General features: G+C 50.0%; 3 protein-coding genes and 1 pseudogene across 8 annotated transcripts in view; 3 read left to right on the forward strand and 1 right to left on the reverse strand.

Moving 5' to 3' along the window:
- The window catches only part of LOC139184961 (UL16-binding protein 3-like), a 21,921-nt gene extending 7,980 nt beyond the window's left edge, over nucleotides 1-13,941 (forward strand). Inside the window, exons 1-5 of one of the 2 annotated variants that reach the window (XM_070796349.1) lie at nucleotides 514-846; nucleotides 9,517-9,780; nucleotides 10,014-10,295; nucleotides 10,900-11,032; nucleotides 12,209-13,941. In XM_070796349.1, coding sequence (XP_070652450.1) covers nucleotides 774-846; nucleotides 9,517-9,780; nucleotides 10,014-10,295; nucleotides 10,900-11,032; nucleotides 12,209-12,233 — 777 coding nt within the window. In that variant the 5' untranslated portion in view covers nucleotides 514-773 and the 3' untranslated portion in view covers nucleotides 12,234-13,941. Of the gene's footprint in view, nucleotides 1-513; nucleotides 847-9,516; nucleotides 9,781-10,013; nucleotides 10,296-10,899; nucleotides 11,033-12,208 lie in introns of those variants that run through there. The other variant, XM_070796350.1, reaches the window with a different exon arrangement.
- Nucleotides 1,995-7,975, forward strand: LOC139185009 (tyrosine-protein kinase RYK pseudogene; annotated as a pseudogene).
- A 3,006-nt stretch (nucleotides 13,942-16,947) lies between the features above and the next one.
- LOC109564039 (UL16-binding protein 1-like) overlaps nucleotides 16,948-24,020 on the forward strand; it is a 267,031-nt gene continuing 259,958 nt past the window's right edge. Inside the window, exons 1-2 of one of the 4 annotated variants that reach the window (XR_011568528.1) lie at nucleotides 16,948-17,141; nucleotides 19,078-19,570. Coding sequence is in view for 1 of the 4 variants with exons in the window: in XM_070796351.1 (XP_070652452.1) it covers nucleotides 17,039-17,141 (103 nt within the window). In the remaining 3 variants the exon portion in view is untranslated. Of the gene's footprint in view, nucleotides 17,142-19,077; nucleotides 19,900-24,020 lie in introns of those variants that run through there. The other 3 variants (XR_011568526.1, XR_011568527.1, XM_070796351.1) reach the window with 3 other exon arrangements.
- The window catches only part of LOC109564020 (UL16-binding protein 3-like), a 47,949-nt gene continuing 43,256 nt past the window's right edge, over nucleotides 19,328-24,020 (reverse strand). For both annotated transcript variants that reach the window (XR_011568523.1, XR_011568524.1), the window contains 4 exons: nucleotides 23,634-23,897; nucleotides 23,112-23,393; nucleotides 22,132-22,270; nucleotides 19,328-21,730 (listed from right to left, as the gene is read on the reverse strand). The gene's annotated coding sequence lies outside the window, so the exon portion shown is untranslated. The remainder of the gene's footprint in view (nucleotides 21,731-22,131; nucleotides 22,271-23,111; nucleotides 23,394-23,633; nucleotides 23,898-24,020) is intronic.

A 24,020-nucleotide genomic window follows, 5' to 3' on the forward strand; every position in this document is an offset into this window, starting at 1 on the left:
AATTGATGTTTTTGAACTGTGATGTTGGAGAAGACTCTTGGACTGCAAGGAGATTCAACCAGTCCATCCTAGAGGAAATCAGTACTGAATATTCGTTGGAAGGACTGATGTTGAAGCTGAAACTCCAATCCTTTGGCCACCTGATGCAAAGGACTGACTCATTGGAAAAGACCCTGATGCTGGGAAAGATTGAAGGCGGGAGGAGACGGGACAACAGAGAATGAGATGGTTGCATGGCATCACCGACTCAGTGGACAAGAGTTTGAGTAAACTGCAGGAGTTGGTGATGGACAGGGAGCCCTATCGTGCTGCAGTCCATGGGATCGCAGAGTCGGACAGGAGTGAGCAACTGAACTGAATCGAAGGAACAAGAGCGTTGCGGTCTCCTGTAACCAGCGCACGTGGGCGCCCAGTGTAAAAGGCGGGTAGGCTGCTTTACAGGAAGGCAGGCTGCTTTACAGAAAGGCAGGCTGCTTTACAGGAAGGCAGGCAAGTGAGTGAGGGAGCAGGCAGGAGTCCCCGCCCAGATCCGGGGAGGAGCCTCCTAGAGGTAACCTGGGCGGGGCCTGTCGGCGGAGGAGGCGCTCAGGCAGTCAGAGCAGAGGCGGAGGAAGCGCTCAGGCAGTCACAGCAGAGGCGGAGGTAGCCCTCAGAAAGTCACAGCAGAGGCGGAGGTCCAGGCCACAGCTGCGGGCTAGCGGGAGAGGATCGCGGGTTCTGACTCGGCAGCCTCGCACTCCTGCAAAACTGGGATCCAGGTGGCAGAGGGAGAAATGGGTGGCTCCGAGAGCAGTCTTGGCTTCCTCGTTTTGCTTCTGATTGTGTTGTTCAGCGGGACGTCCGGCGGTGAGTTCGCGGATCAACCTGCGGGGGAACGCGAGGAGGTTGGATGGGTTCTGACCCGGAAAGGGGATGGGGGTGGTGTCCGTGGGGCTTCGCGAAACTTCTTGCAGCGTGTCGCCGCCGCCCCCTCCTCTTTCCCTTCCCTCGGCCCCTTTGCTCCTTGGTGGCTCCTCCTGGCTTCTTGCCGGCTCTCTGGGCCAGAACAGGGGTACATTGGGTGTAGTAGTAATGCCGGGAGTTTGGGAGGTGACGCTGGGAGAAGAGGGGGCTGGGACGCGGCAGGAAATGCGGTTGAAACCCCCCAAGGGTCCAGTCCGCCCCTGGGAAGTGGGAGCCCTGGAGCAGGGCCATTTGGGACCAGTCAGCCTTCCCGGGGAGAAGGGACCCAGACCCACCCCGAAAAGCACACCCTCCCGCCCCGACCTGTGCAACAGAGACCCTTCTGGTCCCTCCATCTCCCGGCCCTTGAAGGACCAGCGCTCTTTCCCGGCCGTAAGTTATAAACGCAGAGCAGACCCGGGTGCCCAGGCGGCGGCGGCCGCGCCCTCCCGGCTGAAACGTGCTTGAGTTGCTCTTGTCAGAGCCGCAGCTGCTGGCTCCACTCCCGGCCCGTGGACTCCGCGGCGCGGCTCCTCCCCGATCTCGGGGCTCCGCGGCGCGGCTGCATCCGGGACCACCGAGACTCCGCGGTGCGGCTCCACCCGCGATCCCGGGGCTTCGCGGCGCTGCACCTCTCAAATCCCCGAGACTCCGCGGTGCGTCTCCACCCGCGATCCCGGGGCTCCGCGGCGCGGCTCCTCCCGGATTCCCGAGACTCCGTGGTTCGGCTCCTCTCCGAACCCCGAGGCTCCGCTGCGCGGCCCCACCCGTGATCCCCGGGCTCCGCGGCGCGGTTCGTTCCCAGATCCCGGGCTCCGCTGCGTGGCTGCACCCCCGACCCCTGGGCTCCGCGGCGCCGCTCCATCCCCGACCCCGGAGGCGGGTTGTGAGCCTTTTCCTGATCAGGGACCAGGTGCCCTGGCTCATTGGTTTAGAAGCAGAAGTTTTTTTTATTAGAGAAGTGATCTTGTTGGACACTAAGTCTATCCTTTAACCTGTTCATACCCAGCGAAACAGATGTCCTGCCTTTCACTTGGCCTGCAGAGTCCAAGATGAATATAAGCAGGTTTCCAGGTAGACAGTTTCGTGGACCTGCCCCAGGTCAGCATTTCTGCTTGTTGGGGGTGGGGGTGCGAGTAGCAACGGGGTGGGGGTATTTCCACGCACTGTATCAGTGATTTGGCTCTAGCTCTCCTTTTCTGCAAAGTAGATGATGAGGTTATGATACTAAATGCAGCTCAACTTGACAGTAAATTCTTCAAAAACTTCCCTTCTTCAAAAATTTGAAAGGAAGGAAAATGTGCTATAAAAAAGCAGAACTATTTATGATCCTGTTCATGCAGCTCCAGCTTCTTCTACCCGTGTGTTTTGTATCAGCACAGGGGTTTGCCGTGCAGTTATATTTCTTGTAGTAATAATATTAGCTATTTTGCACCTTCATAGTGTGACAAGAACTGGAAGACAGCATCAGTGTCCAGTAGATCCCAAGGGTTGTCTCAGCCATGTCCCAGATGACTCAGTGTCTGAGAGGAGACACACCCAACAATGGTACTTCCATCCTATTATCCTACCTTGTGGATGGGTAGAGGAGTGTTTTGAGAAGTGCCACTCTTTTAGCGGCCAAAGCTAAGGTGAAGGATATTGAAATATCCAAGGAGAGGATAACTCTATCCTTGGAGAGGATGTACTCCAAGAAGGTAGTTTAGGGCGTATTTTCCATGGGATTTATGTAGATGAAAAAGATCCAAATAAAGAACAGCAATCATTTGTAAAAACAGAGATTAAGCTTCTGTAATTCAGGTGACAATACTCCCTGAACGTTGCAAGCTGTGAGATCTTCATCACAGAAATCTTCCTCCTATTTCCCTTGTGTGTATAGAAGACAGAGAAAACCCCTGGTGATATTGTCTTACATGAATTGGGAGAATCGTAAATAGTTTTCACAGCATTGCAAATTGTGTGCTGTGTGTGTATTAGTCAGTCAAACTCTTCTGTCCAAGGAATTCTTCAGGCAAGAATAGTGGAGTGAGTGGCCATTCCCTTCTCCAGGTGATCTTTCCAGCCCAGGGATCAAACTCGGGTCTCCTGAATTGCAGGCAGATTCTTTACTGTCTGAGCCACCAGGGGAGCCTGCAGCACAAATTAGTAGAGGCCAATAATTCTCAGGCAATTTCTCAACAGGACCTGGTCCACAAGGTCAGATTGCCTGTGGAATGGATTACCTGGTCAGAAGAGAAGTCCTCCACAAAGACCTGGCTACTAGGAGCTCTGCTATTGATGACAACCTCAAATTAAGAGTACAGATAGCCCCTCTCCAGAGTCTTGTTCCGCATGGACTCTCACTGTCTGGAGGACAATTAAAACGTGGGATCAATGGATGGCTCATGAACGTCTGGTTAAGAATGAGGTCTCCAGACTTCCCTGGTGATTTAGTTGCTAAGACTCCACACTCCCAATGAAGGGGCCCGGTTCGATCCTTGGTCGGGGAACTGGATCCCACATGCTACAACTAAGAAGTCAGCATGTTGCAACTAAGAGTCTTCATGCTGCAAAAAGATCCCAAGTGCCTCAACTAAGACCCAATACAGCCAAAAAAAGATAGATACGAAAAAAATAATTTATTTTCGTTCTCCAGGGCTAGTGATGTGTGGGCCTTCAGAGTGATAGTGTAGGAGCTCATGGTTCTGGGTCAAATACCCTACACGGATGTCGACTCTTTAGAGGTATGAAAGAAGGTCATCAAATAGCCCAGCCTATCAACTGTCCTGATGAACCATTTGCTGTGATGGCTTGTGCAGGGCCTTAGATTCGGAGGAGAAGCCCAGTTCCAGCAGCTGGCCCAGTGTCTCACAGGGTTCCATGCAGCCCTGGGGGTCTGTGTCCTCTCACAGTCCCCCAGCATCAGGGGGACGGTGCCTGCTGAGGCCCACGTGGAGCCGGCCAGTCACATACATCACCCAGCACTGCAGAAGCACATTGTCTTCCAGAACACTGTGCCTTAGCAATGCCATAGTATCTGAACTTTCTAAGACAGACTTAATGATGTGGAATATTTCCTAGATATCACTTTCATTAGGTTGAACTGAAAATGTTTGTATAAATTTTTTGACCAAGAAAGTTTTAAACAGTGTTATAAAATAAATAGTTTTTAAAATTGTTTCAACACAAATACTTGGACTAGCTTAGTGCCAAGTGCTTTTTAGTTTTTACTTCATCAAAGTAATGTAGTTGATTCACCTTTGAATGTGCCAGGCTTAGTTGCTCAGTCGTGTCCGAGTCTTTGCGACCCCATGGACTATACAGTCCGTGGAATTCTCCAGGGTTGAATACTGGAGTGGGTAGCCTTTCCCTTCTCTCGGGGATCTTCCCAACCCAGGGATCAAACCCAGGTCTTCCACATTGCAGGTGGATTCTTTACCATCTAAGGCACCAGGGAAGCTCAAGAATACTGGAGTGGGTAGCCTCTCCCTTTTCCAGGAGATCTTTCTGACTCAGGAATTGCACTGGGGTCTCCTGCATTGCAGGTGGATTCATTACCTGCTGAGCCACCAGGGAAACCCTTAAGTTTCTTTCTTCTTCTTCTTCTTTTTTAATATTTATTACTACTCTTGGGAATTATTTGTCTAAAAGATAAAATACTTTGTCTTAGGAAAAGAAAAGTGAAAAAATGCTGTTGCCTTGTACAGGAAAAGGCAGTGTTGGAGGAAGAAAAAAGATAGAAGGAAAAAAAGAGAAAAATACAGTAGAAACAGAAACTACTCTTTCATGAAAAATTGCCTTTTTATTTTATTTTTTTAATAAAGATGGGTTCTGCCTTCTTACTTTGGGGAAAGTAGGAGCGGAATTCACTGAAACATCTTAAATTTGGCAGATCCTAGCATATGGCACCCCACTCCAGTACTCTTGCCTGGAAAATCCCATGGATGGAGGAGCCTGGTAGGCTGCAGTCCATGGGGTGGCTAAGAGTCAGACACGACTGGGAGACTTCACTTTCACTTTCATGCATTGGAGAAGGACATGGCAACCCACTCCAGTATTCTTGCCTGGAGAATCCCAGGGACAGGGGAGCCTGGTGGGCTGCCGTCTATGGGGTCACACAGAGTTGGACACGACTGAAGCGACTTAGCAGCAGCAGTAGCAGCAGCAGAAGCAGCATTTCTCAGAGCCAGAAGTGGATTTGGGGCAGGTCAATAGTAAACAATGGTGATTTTATTTATTTTTACTTTCTGGAAAAGGAGATAACACAATTCCAGAAGGTGCAATCATGTTTTAAGGTTAAGAATACCTTTTACCACACCTGCACAGAATGGGTGCCTGAGTTGTGTTGGGTAAAAAAAAAAAAAAAAAAAAGTAGACAGATTTTGTGCTTATCTTCAAGGCTGGCTTAAGTATAAAATGGATTTTTAAACACACTTGAAAAAATTAAAGAATTCAATTTATTAGAAGAAAAATTACATATGCATTGAACGGAAGGCTGTCAATGCCTAGCCATTGATCAGCACCTCCCTGGAGTCAAAGCTCCTCCCAGACAGCTCAGGCTGTTACTAATTGAAGCTGGTTATGACTCATATGCTACCACTGGTGAAGTTAACAAGTGGTGGAAAAGGAGAAGCTGGTTTGTTCAGGAGCCCTGGGAAATAGTGACCTAATGTTTTCAGACCGCCTCCAAGTTTTCAGGTTAGAAAGGGGGCAGAGGTGGCGGCTGCGGGCGCATCAGCGTCTTGAGCACAGTCAGGGTGGTTGGCACAAGGCGAACGTTTGCGCACCACCAAATTATGGTTCCAACCAGTCTGGGGTTCTGCGTGTTTGCAGCCAGCAGTTTTTATGTGCTGGAGGTGTGCTTTCTGTAGAAACAACTTGAGGCTTGTGTCAGCTCTTTGTTATCTTTCAGGGAACTGATAATTTCATGACACTGCTATGTGGCTGGTCACAGTCTAAATTGATACCAGTTTCCCAGCACAAGGAGTATTCGTTTCTCCATCTTCACATATTCTAATCCTTAACTCTTAAACCACTGTTGTGAGACTCACAGGAGGCCTGGCTGACTGAAACTTTTCTACAAACAAGAGGCAGACAGAGACCATGGGAGGCGGGGGCAGGTCTTTCCCACTAAGGTCCCCTAGAGCCCTTTTGGTTACAAGACCATTTATTACCCACTTTTCCATGGTCCCAAGAAGCCCAGGGCCTCCAACAGCTTCCTATCTCTTGAAGAGAATCTAAACATGCCCTCTCTCAACTGGCATCTTATCCCTCTGTCTGATAACTCACCCAGCAAAACCCCCGACCAGACCCCCAGGACCTAACTTAGGAGGGACAGGAACAGGGTTTCCCAGAGTATGACACAGGGCTCGAGGGTGAGGCTGGGCATCCCCACTTCTACCCTTTGGCCCCACATTCATAGTGTCTAGGAATTGGGACAGCAGCAGCCTATAATGGTTATTGATTAAGGTAGGAGTTGACAGATTTTTTTTCTGCAGAAGAAAGTAAATCTCGAGGTCTCTTTAGGCCATTTGGTATCTGTCTCTGGGTGCAAAAGGAGCTTGCACATTTGTGGAGCAGCAGGAGCCAAATATAATGTGTAAATCAACTGAGAACCAGACTTGTCCACTGTCCTGGTTTCTGACCCCAGTAATGAGTGACCCATCCCGTAGAGAATCATCCAAGAGCTGCCTCAGTTGTCTGTTTATGAACCAGAAACTTACCGTGTCCTGCCTTGTAGTTTCTGGTGCTGGGAGTGTGATAGGAGTGTGGATCTGGCTATTATGGGCTAATGTGCCACCTCTGCTACAGTCTGGCTTCCTTGTTCAAGGAGCCATAGGGGATACTGCATGAAGCCACAGGTGTGAGCACACCTGTATCAACTCTGGTGTCAGGCCTAGGTCACCTGCTGGCACATCTTTATTGTTCTCCCTGTAGCCCTGGTTATGCCAAGCCACATAATCACTTCTATCCTATGACGGCTGGCCTATCTGAACTAATGGTTGGGGTTGGTGAACCCAGATCATGATGGGCAACTCTGACATTCCATGACCAGAGGCCTCATCTCTGCCAGGCCCCAGGACCATACCAGGAGCCGCACTGAATGGTATGGGCTTTCTCACTGCAAGTGGTATGTCCTTTCTTCAGGACACCAGGAGTCTGTGTTTTGAGCCTCCAAGCAAAATGCCACATACAGCATGTAGCACCTTTCTGAACACAGGAAGCTATGATGTCACCGGTTCTGTTGGGTCATCTGCCCAAGAAGCCGGTCCAGCCACACTCATCATTCATCAATTGTGACTGCTTTTGTGCCAGGACAGCAGTTTCAGCAGAGACCTAGGGTCTTGAAGCCTGGAATGTGTCATATGTACCATTAGAGGGAACCTAGGACCTCAGTGGTAATTCAGTGGAGATAAGATAGGGACCAGAGCTCTGCAGGCCTAGGGAGATTGTAGGTTGGTACTCGTTTTCATTTTTTCCTCCAGGAGATGATACTGATTCCATGTACTATCGGGGGATGGGGAGTCAGGGTGAGAAGAATGAATGTGGAATCCACGACTATGGTACCTCACCCAGGGCAGTTTACTAACAACACAGACTGTGCATTCATGTCAGAAGCCCAGGACGTGTGCAATGGACACTGAGTGGACCTGTGGACCCAGAGATAACCACTGCTAGCAGGACCTGGCACAGGTGTCTATTAATTGCCTGGTCCTCGGAGCATTGCTTCACAGCACGGGGGCCATGATCATGCTACCGTTCCTGTGTGTGGTGTTAGTAACACACTGGGTCCCATATGAATGTGGGAGTAGTTTCTCCTTCTGCAATTCCAGTTCAGTTCAGTCACTCAGTTGTGTCTGACTCTTTGCCACCCCATGGACTGCAGCCTGCCAGGCTTTCCTGTCCATCACCAACTCCCAGAGCTTACTCTAACTCATGTATATCGCATTAGTGATGGCATCCAACTGTCCCATCCTCTGTCATCCCCTCTCCTCTGATCTTCAATCTTTCCCAGCATCAGGGTCTTTTCCAATGACCCAGTTCTTTGCTTCAGGTGGCCAAAGTGCTGGGCTTACGTACCCCAGTAAATAACCGTGTGGCTCATCGGGAGAGTATCGAAGGACTTCTGCACTTGCTGTGGTGATGAAAGGGCCCTCCTCACTGGGACGTGGCTTCTTTCTCTGGTGATGCCTTCTGAGAAGTAGCTCGCTTCTGGAAATTTTGGTAGGGATGTTTGGTAGGGATGGCTGCTTTCAGCCTACTGATCATCCAGTCTTGTGTTTGTCTCTCCTTGTTTTCTGTCTCTCAATCAAGCAGTTTGCATCCAGGTTCACTGACCATCTCTCTGCCTCTAGGATCACCCTGTGCTATGAGCCAGCATTGTACTCTCTGCAGTCAGGCCCTGGCTGGCATTGGGACTCTCTAATCACTTTCAGCTTCCCTGATAGCTCAGTTGGTAAAGAATCCACCTGCAACACAGGAGACCCCAGTTTGATTCCTGCGTCGGGAAGATTTGCTGGAGAAGGGATAGGCTAGCCACTCCAGTATCCTTGGGCTTCCCTTGTGGCTCAGCTGGTAACAAATCCGCCTGCAATGCGAGAGACCTGCGTTTGATTCCTGGGTCTGGAAGATCTTCTGGAGAAGGGAAAGGCTACTCACTGCAGTATTCTGGTCTGGAGAATTCCATGGACTGTATAGTCCATGGGGGTCACAAGAGTCAGACATGACTGAGCAACTTTCACTAATGACTTTGACCATTGTACCAACTTTGCTTCTGACATACAACACTCCACCTGGAATCTGATCTTTCCCCATTTTCCATCCCTGTTCCTGCCGGAAGCCCACAGGAACACGGTCTCCTACCACTATCCCTGATTGCCAATAGTCATCCTTGAACTATTGGAGATGCTTCTCATCCACACTTTCCTCTCAGACTCCATAGAGTCCATCAGGCTTTCCCATGGCGCCTGGTGGCCTGGACACTTTCCTGCTCTTTCATACCATGTCCCCCTGGCAGATGATCCCTCCTCTACCACCTGCCTCAGAAGTTCTGGATTTTCTCCTTCATGCCATGTGGGCCAGGCCTTTCTCCAGGCTTCCAAGACCCATCCTAATGGGAGATCAGCAGTGTCTCCCCGGCCTTGCTAAGTCCTGTGACCCCTAGTTGTGAACTCTCCCTTCACCAACTTGGGGTTCTGTGCTCACCCGTCCCCTCTTTGCCCCTCTTCCTGTCATCCTGCTTCCTCAGGAGCATCCCCTCAGGCTCCCCATCTCTCACAGGACACGGGGTTAGATTCTGACAGTCTTCTGTCATCTAGACTTTTCCTGCATAGCAGCCTGGCACGTCTCTGCAAAGGTTACGATGCTGGGAACTGACCTGGTGGACAAGGGGACACACTCAGGATGTGTGAAATTTGCCAGGCAGGGGACTCCTCCTTCTCCACAAGGAGAGGAGGGGCACTGGCTGTGTGGTGTGTGTTGTGGGGTGTCATTGCTCTGTCAGCCCAGCCCTGCACTTTGCTCTCAAATAACTGGGGGAAGGGGCCTCAGGGTCTTTTTCCCCAACCTCACCCTCACTGTGTTTTGCCTTCACAGACGCTCATTCTCTTTCCTATAATTTCACCATCGATCCTCAGCCCAGAGATGGTCAGCCATGGTGTGAGGTTCAAGGAGAAGTTGATCAAAAGGTCTTTCTCTCCTATGACTGTGGTAGAGCTAAGATCAAGTCCATGAGTCCATTGGGAGAGGAAGTGAAAAGTATGAACGCGTGGGAAACACAGACTGACACACTCAGAGACACTGTGGACTTGCTCAAGGAGCAGATGCCTGACGTTACACCGGAGAATCACACAGACAAGGGTGAGTTAGAAAGTCTGAATGCAGGAGGAGTAGACTGGGGGCTTAGCTGCATCCACTGTTTTTGGGTAAAAAAAAAAAAAAAGAGGATATTGTCCTTCCCTAGTAGTCCAGTGGAAAGAGCAGCTGTTGCAGGAGAGACCAGGGCCAGATTAGCTGGGCCCAGGGGAGGTGGACCCAGGTTGGGCAAAGAATCTGTCAAGCTCAGAGGCTGAGCTCTTTCTTTTCCTCGGTAGGGTCAGGCCCTCTGACCCTGCAGGCCAGGATGACATGCTGGCGAGAAGACAACGGACACACCAGTGTAACCTGGCAGTTTGGCTTCAATGGACAACTGTGCCTCCTCTTTGATTCGGACAGTGGATACTGGACAATGGTTCATTCTAAAGGGAGGCGGATGAAAGAGAAGTGGGAGAATGACAGAGCTGTGACAGAGTTCTTCAAGAAGGTCTCCATGGCAGACTGTCAGCGCTGGTATCAGGATTTCTTGCTGAGCTGGGAGAAAATGTTGAAGACCACGGGTAAGTGAGAAGAGTAGGAGAAAGTGGTAGTTCTCTCATGGTGACATGGACCCACCCCTCTGTGTGTGTGTAAATGATCCGTCAGAGGTGAGCTGTCCTGGGAGAACAATGGCCCGGGGATGCTCTGTCATCCTCCTTCCTCTTCCAGCTCCTGATGTCTCTCCTCACAGCACAGGCCTTTGGACGAGTGAACATGGATTCCCACGGATCCTAAACATGAGAGCATCTCTGTGATCCCAATCTCCTTCTTACTGTTCCCTCTTTCCAGAATCTTCTTTCAAATGTCACCAATCTTTCTTCTGGAAATCTGTCAATACCACCTCTGCTGTCAACTCCTGAGGACTCCATCCTCAGGTCACTGTCTCTGATGTCACAGCAGGACTGAGTGGCTGTGTTGGAAACCTTGCTCCCCCATTAGCTGTCAGAGCCCCATGAAGAAGTGGGCTCCTCCCGTCCCCCCATCTCACCTGAGGATCTATCTCAGGGGCCTCCATGTGATGTGTGTAAACTCTCTGCACAGTAGGGGTACCTGGGTCAGGGGGGCGAGCAGGCATCTGCCGAGCTTGGGGTCTGGACCAGGGCTTCACTCTTACTCTCCTTGCAGCATCACCGACCACGGGACCCTCTACAATGCAGCCCATGGCCCCAGACAGCAGTTACATCACCTGGATCGTCACTGAGGTTCTCGCCGGTTTAGTCATAATCATCGTTTTAGCCTGTATCCATTACAAGAAGAGGTACTGAGGGCAGAATTCAGAGGGAAGGCAGGGGCACAGGGCCTGGTGTGAGGCCAGGGAAGGTGAATCCCAGCCAACCCCTGCCCCTCCGTGAACCTCCTCATCCTGAAATGAGCCGGTGAAGAAGACCCCATATCACCTGAGAGCAGAATTCAGACAAAATCAGGCCTCAGTTCTGAAAGGTCCTCACTGTCAGATGACAGTGGGAAGTGAGGGGTGGCTGGGGCACAGGAAGGCTGAGGGCCTATTGATGCTTAAAGGGTTCAGCCAAGTCCCCTGACTGAGCACAGACTGCTGGCTGGCAGGGCCCCTGGTAGGTGGTGTGAGAACAGCAGGCACTCAGGGCGAGGGCAGGACTCACAGGGGCTGAGAGCAGCATGGGGGCTCCACATGATGTGTCAGCAGGGAGGGGACCCACCCAGGGGGCCAAGATGAGAGGGGCCGGGCTCTCATCCCAGGAGGAAGGGGTGGGAAGGCCTTTGCAGACACAACTCCAAAGGCCTGTTCTCACAGGAAGTGGCCTGGGTCATGCAGGTAAGGCAGGAGCCCCACAGCAGAGACTGTGGGAAGGGCTGAGGCCAGGCCTGTGTTCCTGGAGCAGCAGCAGTTGTGACTCAGCCTGTGGCCTGCACGTCACCAGCCTCCTGGGGACCCAGAGCCTCCATCACTGAGCGGCCCTGCCTTGAGCAGAGGTGCCTGGGGATGGTGGGCCTGAGCTGGGGTGGAGGCGCCCAGCTGGGGGTACCAGGAAGAGATGGGGGGCAGGGACCCTGGTACTGAGAGCTGTGTGTGCTGCTGGCTCAGAGGCTAGAGGGGCGCAAAGGAAGGAGGTTTGCCTGCAGCCCCCCAAGCCTGTCAGGAAGCAAGGCCCCTCCTCCGGGGACCTGCTCCCTGGTCCTTTAGGCCCCATTCAGGGAGGATCCGGACCTGAGTAAAGGGAGCAGATTGATTCCTCACTGGCTCTAGTCCTGAGCCTAAGCAGGGGGTGACTCTGTGATGCAAGAAGGAAGCCAGGAGGTGACAAGAAGCTGCTGGGCCTGGGGTGGGGGTGACGGTGGAGGACATAGGGGCCCCTCAGTGAGGGTGGGACTGGAGAGGGGGTTGGGGAAGGGTAGGCCCAGGAAAGTGACAGGAGTTCCTCAGCCTCCTGGACCAAAGCCTCTTTCTTTTCTGCAGGAGACGGTGCTCCCAGGAAGCGTGACAGGTGCTCTGTCTGCCTTTCTCTTGCTCTTCAGTTTAGATTCAGGAGATCAGACCCCATGAATCCTGAGTCTGTTTTCTGGTTACAGTGACACAGTAGATGCATTATCTCATGGGCTTCATCACATTTGGGGAAATCCCACTCAGCGTCTTAAAAAAAAAACAAAACAAGCAATTTATCACCACTTCCTCCTGGTGCTAAGAGATGGAATTTCTACACTGAAATGCTCAAGTCCTTGAAGAAATCTCCACAAACAGGACATTTGTCATCGTATTCTAGTTTGTGGATAATTAGACTCTGCCTCGTGACCTCATTCTTGCGAATGATATTGCAAGAAAAATACCATCTGCTATTACAGGACTCAGGGATTCTTTCTGTGTCTGGAGAAATCACCTCAGCCTATTTTCAATAGAACAAAGTTTTATTTATGACTGTTTCCCTTAATAATTTATCACGCTTAGTCGCTGTGTTAGTGGTTCTGTCGTGTCCAACTCTTTGTGACCCGGTGATCTGTAGCCCGCCAGGCTCCTCTGTCCATGGGATTCTCCAGGCAAGAATACTGAAACGGGTTGCTGTTTCCTTCTCAGGGGACCTCTCCAACTCAGGGATTGAACCCGCGTCTCCTGTGTCTCTGGCATTGACTGGCACATTCTTTACCGTCTGAGCCACTGGGGAAGCCTATTTGTTATGCTAGTGCTATTTAAATAAAAATCTCAGTACTCCAGGAAACTTGAAGTATTTAAGATTTTTGTTTTCTAACCCACAAGAGAGGTCATGACGTTTCACCCTTTGTCCATCTTGTGGGATTCGATGTCCCTGGTGATTCTGAGGACACGTGGTCTGAGAGGACACGTGCACCCTGTGTTCACGGCAGCGCTGCTCACAGTAGCCGGGACCTGGAAGCCACCTACACGTCACCCACAGATGAATGGGCAAAGAAGATGTGGGACATATACACAGGGCAGTATTACTCAGCCTCAGAAAGAATGAAACAATGCCCTATGTAGCAACATGGATGGACCTGGAGAGTGTCATATTGAACGACATACGTCAGACGGAGGAGCAGAAACACCTTCTGAGGTCCTTCACACTCAGAATCCAAAACGTCGTGATACAAGTGCTCTTACTTACAAACCAGAAAGAGACTCACAGACTTAGAGAATGAATTTATGGTTGCAGGGGGAAAGGATGGGGGGAAGGGATAGTTAGGGAGTCTGGGATCAACATGCACACACTGGTTTATTTAAAATGGATAACCAGCAAGGACCTACTGTATAGCACATAGAACTCTGCTCAATGTTATGTGGCAGTCTGGGTGGGGATGGGAGGGGAGTTGGGGAAGAAAAGATGCATGTATGGAAGTGAAAGGGAAAGAAGGTTAGTTACACAGTCATGTCCAACTCTTTGGGACCCCATGGACTGTAACCGGCCAGCTCGTCTATTCATGGAAATCTTCAGGCAAGGGATACTGGAGTGGATTGCCATTTTCTTCTCCAGGGGATCTTCCTGACCCGGGGATCGAACCCGGGTCTCTTGTATTGCAGGCAAATTCTTTACCAACTGAGCCACCAGGGAAGATAGAGACATGTATGTATATGTTAAATCCCTAGCCTAGCTTCTTTGTATTGCTCATTCAGGATGCCTGCATTCCTTTCTGGGTGTATATTTCCGCCTTGCTTCCCTCTTAAATAAACGAACTATTTCTATATGTCTCCAGTAATAACTTTGGTACCTGTTTTTACAGTTTTTGCCTCCTTCAGTTCAGTTCAGTTCAGTCGCTCAGTCCTGTCTGAATTTTTGTGACCCCATGGACTGCAGCACGCCAGGCTTCCCTGTCCATCATCAAGTCCCGGAGCCTACTCAAACTCATAGACTTTTCAATATGGCCATTCTGATCAGTGTGAGGTTCCTTGAAGGGGGAAGGAGAATAAATGTCAGAGAATGAGCAGTAAGAGCTAAAGCGTCTCGGCCTCAGGATCCAGGGAACCTCCTGGGCAACAAGGACAGCCTTTAGGAGACAGAGCAGGGTTGGTGTGCACAGGCCTCTCATTGCAGTGGCTCCTCTTGTTGCAAAGCACCGGTTCTAGTTTGCTTGGGCTTCCAAAGCACATGGGTTTAGTCGTCCTGTGGCATGTGGGATCTTCCCTGACCAGGGATCAAACCTGTGTCCCCTGCATTGGCAGGAGAATTCCTATCACTGTCCCACCAGAAAGCCCCTGCCACATCTTCTTTATCCATTTGTCGATTGTCATTTAAGTTGCTTCTATGGTGTCTCAATAGCTCAGACTGTAAAGAATCTGCCTTCTATGCGGGAGACCTGGTTTCAGTCCCTGTGTTGGAAGCTCCCCTGGAGGAGGGCATGGCAACCCACTCCAGTATTCGTGCCTGGAGAATCCCACGGACAGAGGAGCCTGGTGGGCCACAGTCCATGAGGTTGCAAAGAGTTGAACACGACTGAGCTACTAAGCACACACACATTCTGCTTCCCCTGATGGTGTCTAGGCCCTGGTTTCCACCTCTTACCCTGGGCCCACAATTCTCCAGCTGAACGGCCTCAGGTTCTGAGTCCTTGCCCCATGTCTCCCCCAGGGTCTGGGTCTGTTCTGAGCAGGCCTTCAAGGCATTAATTTTCCTCCAAGAGAAGCAAGGGTTTGGGCCTGTTATTGTCATAATGAAGGAAAGTCTGTTTCTCCAATGCCTCTGTGGAGCCTCCATCTCACATCAGGGCTGGAGTGACCATGAAGTTGTAGCCAAGTTAAGTGTCTGTGAAAGAACTCATGTGCTAGCTGGCATGGGGAGTGCTGGCTCACTCTTCATGTGCCCCACAAAATTCATCTGTTGCAACTTTGGCCCTGAATGTGATGGTATCAGAAGATTGAGTGTGTGGGAAATGATTGATGTGTTCCTTTCAATTCAGTTCAGTCTCTCAGTCATGTCCGACTCTTTGTGGCCTTGTGGACTGCAGCACGCCAGGCTTCCCTTTCCATCACCAAATCTTGGAGCTTGGTCAAACTCATGTCCACTGAGTTGGTGATGCTTTTTAACCATCTCATCCTCTGTAGTTCCCTTCTCCTCCTGCCTTCAATCTTTCCCAGCATCAGAGTCTTTTCCAATGAGTTCTTCACATCAGGTGGCCAAAGGATTGAAACTTCAGCTTCAGCATCATTCCTTCCAATGAATAATCAGGAATGATTTCTTTTAGAATTGACTGGTTTGATCTCCTTGCAGTCCAAGGGACTCTCAAGACTCTTCTCCAACACCACAGTTCAAAAGCATCAATTCTTCGGCACTCAGCTTTCTTTATGGTCCAACTCTCACACCTATACATGACTACTGGAAAAACCATAGCTTTGACTAGATGAACCTTTGTCACCAAATAATGCCTTTGCTGTTTAATATGCTATCTAGGTTGGTCATAGCTTTTCTTCCAAGGGGCAAGCATCTTTTAATTTCAAGGCTACAGTCACCATCTGCTGTGAGTTTGGAGGCCAAGGAAATAAAGTCTGTCACTGTTTCCATTGTTTCCCCATCTATTTGCCATGAAGTAATGGGACCAGATGCCATGATCTTTATTTTCTGAATGTTGAGTTTTAAGCCAGCTTTTTTACTCTCCTCTTTCACTTTCATCAAGAGGCTCTTTTGTTCCTCTTTCCTTTCTGCTGTGAGGGTGGTGTTGTCTGCGTATCTGAGGTTATTGATATTTCTCCTGGCAGTCTTGATTCCAGCTTGTGCTTCTTCCAGCCAAGCATGTAGCATGATGTACTCTGCATATAAGTTAAGTAAGCAGGGTGACAATATACAGCCTTGACGTACTCCTTTCCCAATTTGGAACCAGTCTGTTGTTCCATGTCCTGTTCTAACTGCTGCTTCTTGACCCACATACAGATTTCTCAGGAGGCAGATAAGGTGGTCTGGTATTCCCATCTCTTTAAGAATTTAGCAGAGTTTGTTGTGATCCACACAGTCAAAATAATGGGTGAGAACCATTGTAGAAAATGACCCTGTGTTCCCTCCACCCTTCCACAAGGTGAGTGCACCGTGAGAAGACAGCCCTCTGTGAACCAGACATCTTCCAGTGCCTTGATCTTGGACTTGCCAGATTCTAGAACCATGGGGAAAACTTTCTTGTTGTTTGTAAGCCACCCAATGTATGGTTACTTGTTATAGCAATCCCATGGGACTAAGACAGGGAGGAAGGGCGCTCTCAAAAGCCTGGTGTCTAAGACACGGGGTTCAAGTCCCCTGAAAGGCAGGACAGGCAGAAGGGACCCCAGACTTAGTGTCTTTCCACCCTTCCCCCATCCTCACTGATGTCTCCATTTAACCCCTGATGTCCTGATGGCTGAGGACTTCCCCAGGGTACATGCTGATGCCAGTACAGTAGCCCTAACACACATTGGGGAGAGGAATCAGCTACATGGAAAGGAGAGTGCCAAGGGCAGGACATGTGAAGAAAAATATGTGACCCTGTCTGAATCCCGCAGTTAATAAGCTAACTGAAAAAACAAACCATCCCATGGAAAATAGTGGTAAGTATTAGGGTGACCTCTTCAGGACAGCAGGGAGGGCTTAGCAAGGTGGGTATTGGCTCCAGGGTTTCCTGGAGGGGGGCCAAGGGGTGGTGTGGGAGGAGTGGGGTGGAGTGTGGTTGGGGTGGAGAGGGAAAGGGAGAGGGAGTGGGAGGGTAGGGGGAGGGAGGGTAGGTTGCATTTAAAAGCTGCTGGGGAGTAGTCTCTAAGGTCACAGCTCAGGCTCCCAAGTCCCCACTTTTCTGTGGAAGCTGCTTCTATTCCCTCCCAGGACACATGGGCTGTGAGTGTCTAAGGGTGGGTCCGGGGGTCTTGCCATGCAGGCTCCTGGCTCCCCACCAGAGCTACTGGAGAGATCTGAGAACATCTGCGATGAGCGGTAAGAGATGAGGGAAGGTGGGGAGAAGGGCGAGGTGGGGAGGAAGGAGTTGGGGGACAGTGAGGAGTCTGGGCCTGGAGAGGTGGGAGGGGCGTGGTGGAGAGGGTTGGGTCCCCTCGTCCACCTGTCGTGCCCCCCACAGGAGTCCCTCCCCCTGAGCTTAGTAGGCAGGTGGGGATTGAAGGGAATCCTATTGCTCAGAGGCTCCAAAGTGAAAGTCACTCAGTCAGGTCCAACTGTACAGTCCATGGAATTCTCCAGGCCAGAATACTGGAGTGGGTAGCCTTTCTCTTCTCCAGAGGATCGTCCTGACCCAGGAGTCGAACCGGGGTCTCCTGCATTCCAGGTGGATTCTTTACCAACTGAGCTATCAGGGAAGCCCCAGGCTGACTAGAAACTGAGGGAGACAATGCAGTTCAGCCCCTGGGCCTGGGGGAGGTGTCAGCTGGTGAAGGCAGGTGACCCCAGTTGACACCTGTCACAAGGCAGATATTCTTGTGTGGTGTTTCAAGCTAAAAAAAGAAAGTACATGATAGGGGGTATCAGCTTCTTCCCTGTCCCTGCCAGTTTTTGGTTCCCTTGGAACCTTGGGGTCCAGGCCAGAGGGTCGGGGCCCAGAGAAAGGAGAAGCTGGGGAGCCGGTCACCACTGAGGCCTCTTCAGCAACAGTCCTGACACACTGCTCACCCCACACTCTCCATGCACACCTGTCTTCCCACACTTCAGCCCCCACAGTTACACACACAAGCCCCCTCGCCCTCACGCTGCCCTCCATCACCCACAGCCCAGCCTGACTCTCCAGCCTCCCACACAGCCCCCTCACACACACGTGTTCCCCACATAGGCTTCATGCTTCTCACTTACACTCCTTCCACCCTTGTGCACGTCACCCTTCCTGAAATTTTCCATGCAGGTCTCCTCACACCCCCTTCCCTCTGTGCACACCCCATCCCCCACCCCCCCACACACTTTCTTTCACACACAAGTGCCTGCTTGCCTGCCCCACTGGCTCTCCACTCTCTGCAAAGTCACACCGCGTTCCCTTCCCTCAGGGACCCTGGCTTCCTCACACTGTCTGTACACACTGCTTCACACAAATTCCACACAGAAGGCTCCCGTCTACTTCCACTGCCATCCAGAAACTTTCCCCTCACAGCCATTTCCCTTCACTCTCTTCCTCCTCTCTGGGTCCCCCAGGGCATCCCCCTCCGGGCCCTCTGCATATGCATACTGTCTTCTCCCCTTCTGTCCCAGGCTCAGCTGTCCACAGTCACACACATACACACACATCAAGGTTCCCAACATTCTCACACACCAGTTGTGGCTGCTCCCCACACATCCAGCACACTCTTTCCAGCATTCCCTCCCTCTCTTCACATTCACCTTCCTATCACAAATTAGTGGCACTGTCCCACACACACCTAAGTAGGAAATGGCAACCACTCCAGTATTCTTGCCTGGAGAATCCCATGGACAGAGGAGCCCGGAGGGCTACAGCGCACAGGGTCGCAGAGGCAGACATGACTGAGCACCTAACACAATCACTCCTCTCTTCTGCCCTCCTCCTCTCACGCATACCCTCTCTCTCTGTCTCTCTCTTTCTCTCTCTCTCACACACAGTCACACTGACCAGTTGTCCCCAAGATACTGGGCCTTCCAGCTGCCGCAAAGCCACACACAGCTCGGGGTGGTTCTGGGAAGGGGCTGGCTGCCAGGACTCCGCCCCAGGGCCGAGCAGGGATTTTAGGTCTCTGTCTGGGTCCTACCTGGAGACGTGCCGTCTCCTTTTTAATGCCCCAGCCCCATATCTACAACTACTCAGCAAACGTGCTCCTATTGGCATACAGCCCCGAGCCTGCACGAACAGTCACCTTCATGCGTTGATCAACCTAAAATGAACGTTTGTGTGTTGTGCTAAATAGAAATCCTCTTTTAGTTACAGGATCAGCCAGTTCTCCCACTGTCACGTATTGAGCAGTGTACCCTTCGCTGGTATTTCTTTCCTCGTCTACTAGGTGTCACGTTTCTAGACGTCCCCGGGTCTGTTTCTTGGCTCTTTTCTAAAACTGCTCTCTTGCCTTCCTTCTTGCTCACCAGTTCCCTTTGTGCTGGGAATGCAGCCTAAGCCCCCGCAAGCTTGGTTGGGACAGTGAAGTCTTTATAAAAATTACCACAAACTCTATGGCTTGAAACAACCAAAATTTATTCTTTCAAGATTGTGAGGGTTAGAAGTCTGAAATCAAGCTGTCAGTAGGGTCCTCTCTGAAGGCTCTAAGGAAGGCTCCATCTTTTCTCTTCCTGACTACTGGTGACTGCATGGAGAAGGAAATGGCAACCCACTGCAGTATTCTTGCTTGCAGAATCGCCATGGACAGAGGAACCTGGTGGGCTGCAGTCCATGGCGGCGCAAAGAGTCGGACACGACTGAGGTACTATGCACAGCACTGGTGCTTGCCAGAAACCCTTGGCATTGCGTAGCCCCAGTGTCTATTTCTGTCCTTCCATGACGCTCGTGTGTCTTGTTTTCCTATATCCGTCTCTTCTTTGCGTGTCCACATTTCTTTCAAGGCGTGCCTCCTGGTAAAGGCACCAGTCTTTGGATTAGAGCCCAACCTAATCCACCCTGACCTCACCTTGGTTGGATTACATCTGCACACACCCTATTTCCAGGTGAGGTCTCCTTCACCTAATGGTAGGACTTCAACACATTTGAGCCCCTAAAATAAAGGAGTTTCAATAAACATTCATGTGATTCTCACTGGGCAAAAAAGGTACAATGTATAATTGAATTCTCTGCATCACTGAATATATTCCTGACAGGAGAAAACTTCAAGTTTGTCTAGACATGAGTGAAAACTGAAAGGTTAAAATTTTTCCGATGTTGTCTTCTTCTCGTCCTGGTATGAATGTATGAGCTCAAACATCCTCTTTGTTTGAGCATTGTTTTTAGGTGTTTCTGAGGTCAGCAGTGTTCTCTGTTAGCCAGTTCAGTGCAGTCGCCCTTTCTAAGTGGGAAATATTAATCCAAGAGTTCATTCTCTTCAGTTTTGTTGTGCATGAGCTAGTTTAGAGCACCTGATAAGGGTCCATCTAGGTTGTGGATAGTCCTTTAAATAATATCTTTTCCAGTATGCATAATTTCCTGGTTGTAAGTCATGGAACATCTAATCTTCATCCATAAATTATTGAGATAAGATTTAGAATCAAGCTTAGAATGTCTTTTTAATAATTCGATTAGGGGCTTCCCTGGTGGCTCATAGGTAATGAATCTGCCCGCCAATGCAGGAGACACGAGTTCAGTCCCTGTCAGGGAAGATCCCACATGCTGCGAAACAACTAAGGCCACAAATACTGAGGCTGTGTCCTGGAGCCTGGGCACTGCAGCTACTGAGCCTGTGTGCCTCAGCTACTGAAGCCCACAGCCTAGAGCCTGCACTCTGCTACGAGAAGAGTCATCACAGTGAGCTGCTCTTGCACCGTAACGAGAGAGCAACAAGTAGAGAATGCCCGCACACAGCAATGAAGACCCAGCACAGCCAAAAATAAATACATCTTAAAAAACAATTCAGTTAAATTTCACAATAATGTAACACAACAAATAGGAGTACCACAGCGTATATATTCTTTTGTGTCCAGCACTTGCCTCTCAACTCCTTTTTATGAGGCATCTATGGTTTTACTGCAGTAATTTATTCTTTATTTATTGCGTTATAGTGTTCCATTTCTGGCTATATCACACTTTATCCTTTCCTCTGTCCTGGATATATTTTTATGCATTAACATGTTAGTATGTTAATATATATATTAATCTATGTGATAATTCAACTGGTAGCCTCATACTTTTGTGTCATGACATCTAGGCAGTTAGCACTTGATTGCGGTTTCTGCATATGTATTAGTCTGCTAGGTCTCTAAAGAAAAGCTATTTTTTCTATACTCAGAACACCAAATATGACACCAAAATGTGGGTTTTAGGAACTCTGATCCAGGAACCAGGACTCTGACCAAACATACACCTCCTATTGTACCACAACACAGACTATAACCACACACCACCGACCGAGTGGTTTCAACAAGTCTTCCTGGAGGTGAGGATTTCATCACATGAGTTAAGAAGAACATTCAGCCCATAAAAGCATGCGGTAACTTAACTATACATGAAAGTGAGTGTGAACACCTAAATTATGTCTCATTAAATCACACAGTATATCCCTAATGCATTATCTTCTTAACAGAATTAAAAAAATGCCAACCCCCGCCCCCCACCCCAATTTCACCCCACATGAAGGCAAGTCTGATGGAAAGAATAGCATTGGAAGTTTTAACTGATTGTGAGCAAATGTTTGACTTTTGCAAATCCTGAAAATGACCAAGTCAATACATCTTAAGGGCCCATCAACAGTCCTGGAAAGTGAAGGAATTCTCAAGCATAGGCTTCTTTAGCTTCTTGTTAAACCTCACTCTGAGTAGAAGGTAGTATATTAGATCAATAGCCAGAGTGTCATCAAGGGTCGGTTTTTGCCACCCAGAGTTGGTTTAACATTGTACCTTCTCATAGTCCAGGGAGAAACATCCAGATGATGGAATAGCTGTTGGAACATTGGGGAAAATGTTGAGCTAGATAATGCTACCATCAGAAAACAAAAGGTTTTTTTCATCAAAGGGCTGGGAAAGCCTGAGTAAGATCTCAGGACAACACCCCACCCCACCACATCTACATCTTGTACCTGGGGCCCCCAAAGGAGAAGACACTTGTCTTCATCCCCACTCCCACTGCACTGTCCTGCTGCCCACACCAGCCTCTTCTGCCCCAACAAGAGAGTGGTTCCCAACCCTATAGGGAAGTGTGGGGGCCCAAGACAAAGACAGAACATCATCTTGATAAAGATGGTTCCAGTGGACAGGGGCTTGGTGAAACCCATGGCTCAGCTCTCCCAAGTCCTGACCAGAACAAACCTGCCTAGGAGCCAGAGGCCGGCTGGCTTCTCACCTGCTGCGGTCCCTGATTTCTTCATAATATTCATGACGATGAAGCAATTAGAACTAACTGGGTGATGATCAATAGGATAATGCAAGAGACCAATCGGATGGATGCAGACTGGTGATATCTGGGGCCATATTTAGCGGTTCTAAAACGAAAAAGCAAAAGCCTTGTCAAATCTAAGAATACACCTTCCTCAGTACCTGCTGTCCTTAGCACATGTTCCCCATATAGTTACTGACTCATGTGAAGCCACTCTTCAGGTCCGGGTATGGAAAGATTAATGGGCTTGTGCTCTGTCTTCGTGGAGCTAATATTTCTCCTGAGTTGTGTTAGTCGCTCAGTCATGTCCGACTCTTTTGCAAGCTCATGGACTATAGCCAACCAGGCTCCTCTGTCCCTGGGATTCTCCAGGCAAGAATGCTGGAGTGGGTTGCCATTTCCTACTCCAGGGGATCTTCCCAACCCAGGGATTGAACCCAGGTCTCCTGCCTTGCAGGCAGATTCTTTACCGTCTGAGTCACTGAGACAGCAAATGTCCATCTGATTATCTTTCAGGTGGACATGTTTACTATGAGGAGTCCTTTTTGAGGAGGACACAATTGGGGGCACCTAATTCTGTCTCGGAAGGGATAAGGGCTTCATTAAGTGACATTTGAGTTGGTTAAAGGATCAGTACGACAAGAGGGAGAGAAGGCCTGGAAACATAATGCGTATATAGATTTGGGGACTATCGAGCAGTGCCTGGGGTCTTGGTTAATGAGGAAGGGGGATCCTGTGCTGAGGGAGGTGGGTTGGGAAAGGAGGATGCTGGCCAGTTCTGTGCTATGCCCATCACCGACTCTCCAGACAGGAAGTCCACCAAGAGATCAGTCACTCCATCCATCCATCATATTTTCAATTACACTAACATATGTGCTCATATCCACACATGAAGGCACTAGACCTTTGAAGAGAGCTGCCACCTCCCCCACACCCGACTCAGTTACCTGTGGGCTCTGGGACCAGCCTCTTCTCCCAGTGTTTCAGGAATTCCCTAAGCCAATAACTGCAGTCTCCTGTTGAAATGGTCCTGAAATACTCTGCCAGTTCCTGGTTGTTCTCCCACTCCTCCTTGATGCCTGTGGCTCCAGGATCGATGACTGTCCAGGTTATGCTCATGGTGTCAAGGAGGAGGGCTGTCTGTCCATCGAGGCTGAAGTGCAAGGATGCACCAGAGCGTTGCTCAGCTTCACGTTGACAACACAGCTTTACCTGCAGGGTGGGAGGACCTGTGCCCCCCACACACAATGAATCATCCTGGACTCTCCACAGTCCATCCTCCCCAGTCACTCAAGTGTGTCTGCACATCTAGGGGCTCGTGATCTTCTGACCATGACCTGCCCCATTTTACCCATCAGGTCCACCGGGTCTCTAAGGCTGGATCCTGTTCAGTCCTTTCACAGGAATCCCCTCCCTGCATGCACTCTTTCTCTTGCTGTCTCCAGCTCCCACCCCCTTCCCATACTTACCCCTCGTCTCATTTTTGTCCAGTTTGATGACAGGCAGGACCATCCTGAGCTCTCTTCCTGCTTCTACCAGCGTTTGGCTTATTTCAGTCCACGCTTTCGTGTCGTTTACCTCCTTTCCCAGGAAACCCAAAGGTTTGACCTTGTTGCTGGCACTGTCATACCAGAGGAAAGGCTTTGTGTCCACGGAGCCCTGGACTTGACACCAGAGCTGGCCAGGTCTGGACTGAGATTTGACAGTGAGGTCAAGGCACAGAGAGTGGGCATCTGTGAGAGAAAACCACAGGTATGGCTGGGAGTTTCCTCCTCCAGGGCCTGGTTGCAGAGGGAGGGGTCTCTATCCCAGACCCCCGCCTCTGCTGTATCCTCAGTCCTGCCTCACCTTTAACT

This window comes from Bos indicus, chromosome 9 (assembly GCF_029378745.1).
Source record: "Bos indicus isolate NIAB-ARS_2022 breed Sahiwal x Tharparkar chromosome 9, NIAB-ARS_B.indTharparkar_mat_pri_1.0, whole genome shotgun sequence".
Taxonomy (NCBI): Eukaryota; Metazoa; Chordata; class Mammalia; order Artiodactyla; family Bovidae; genus Bos; species Bos indicus.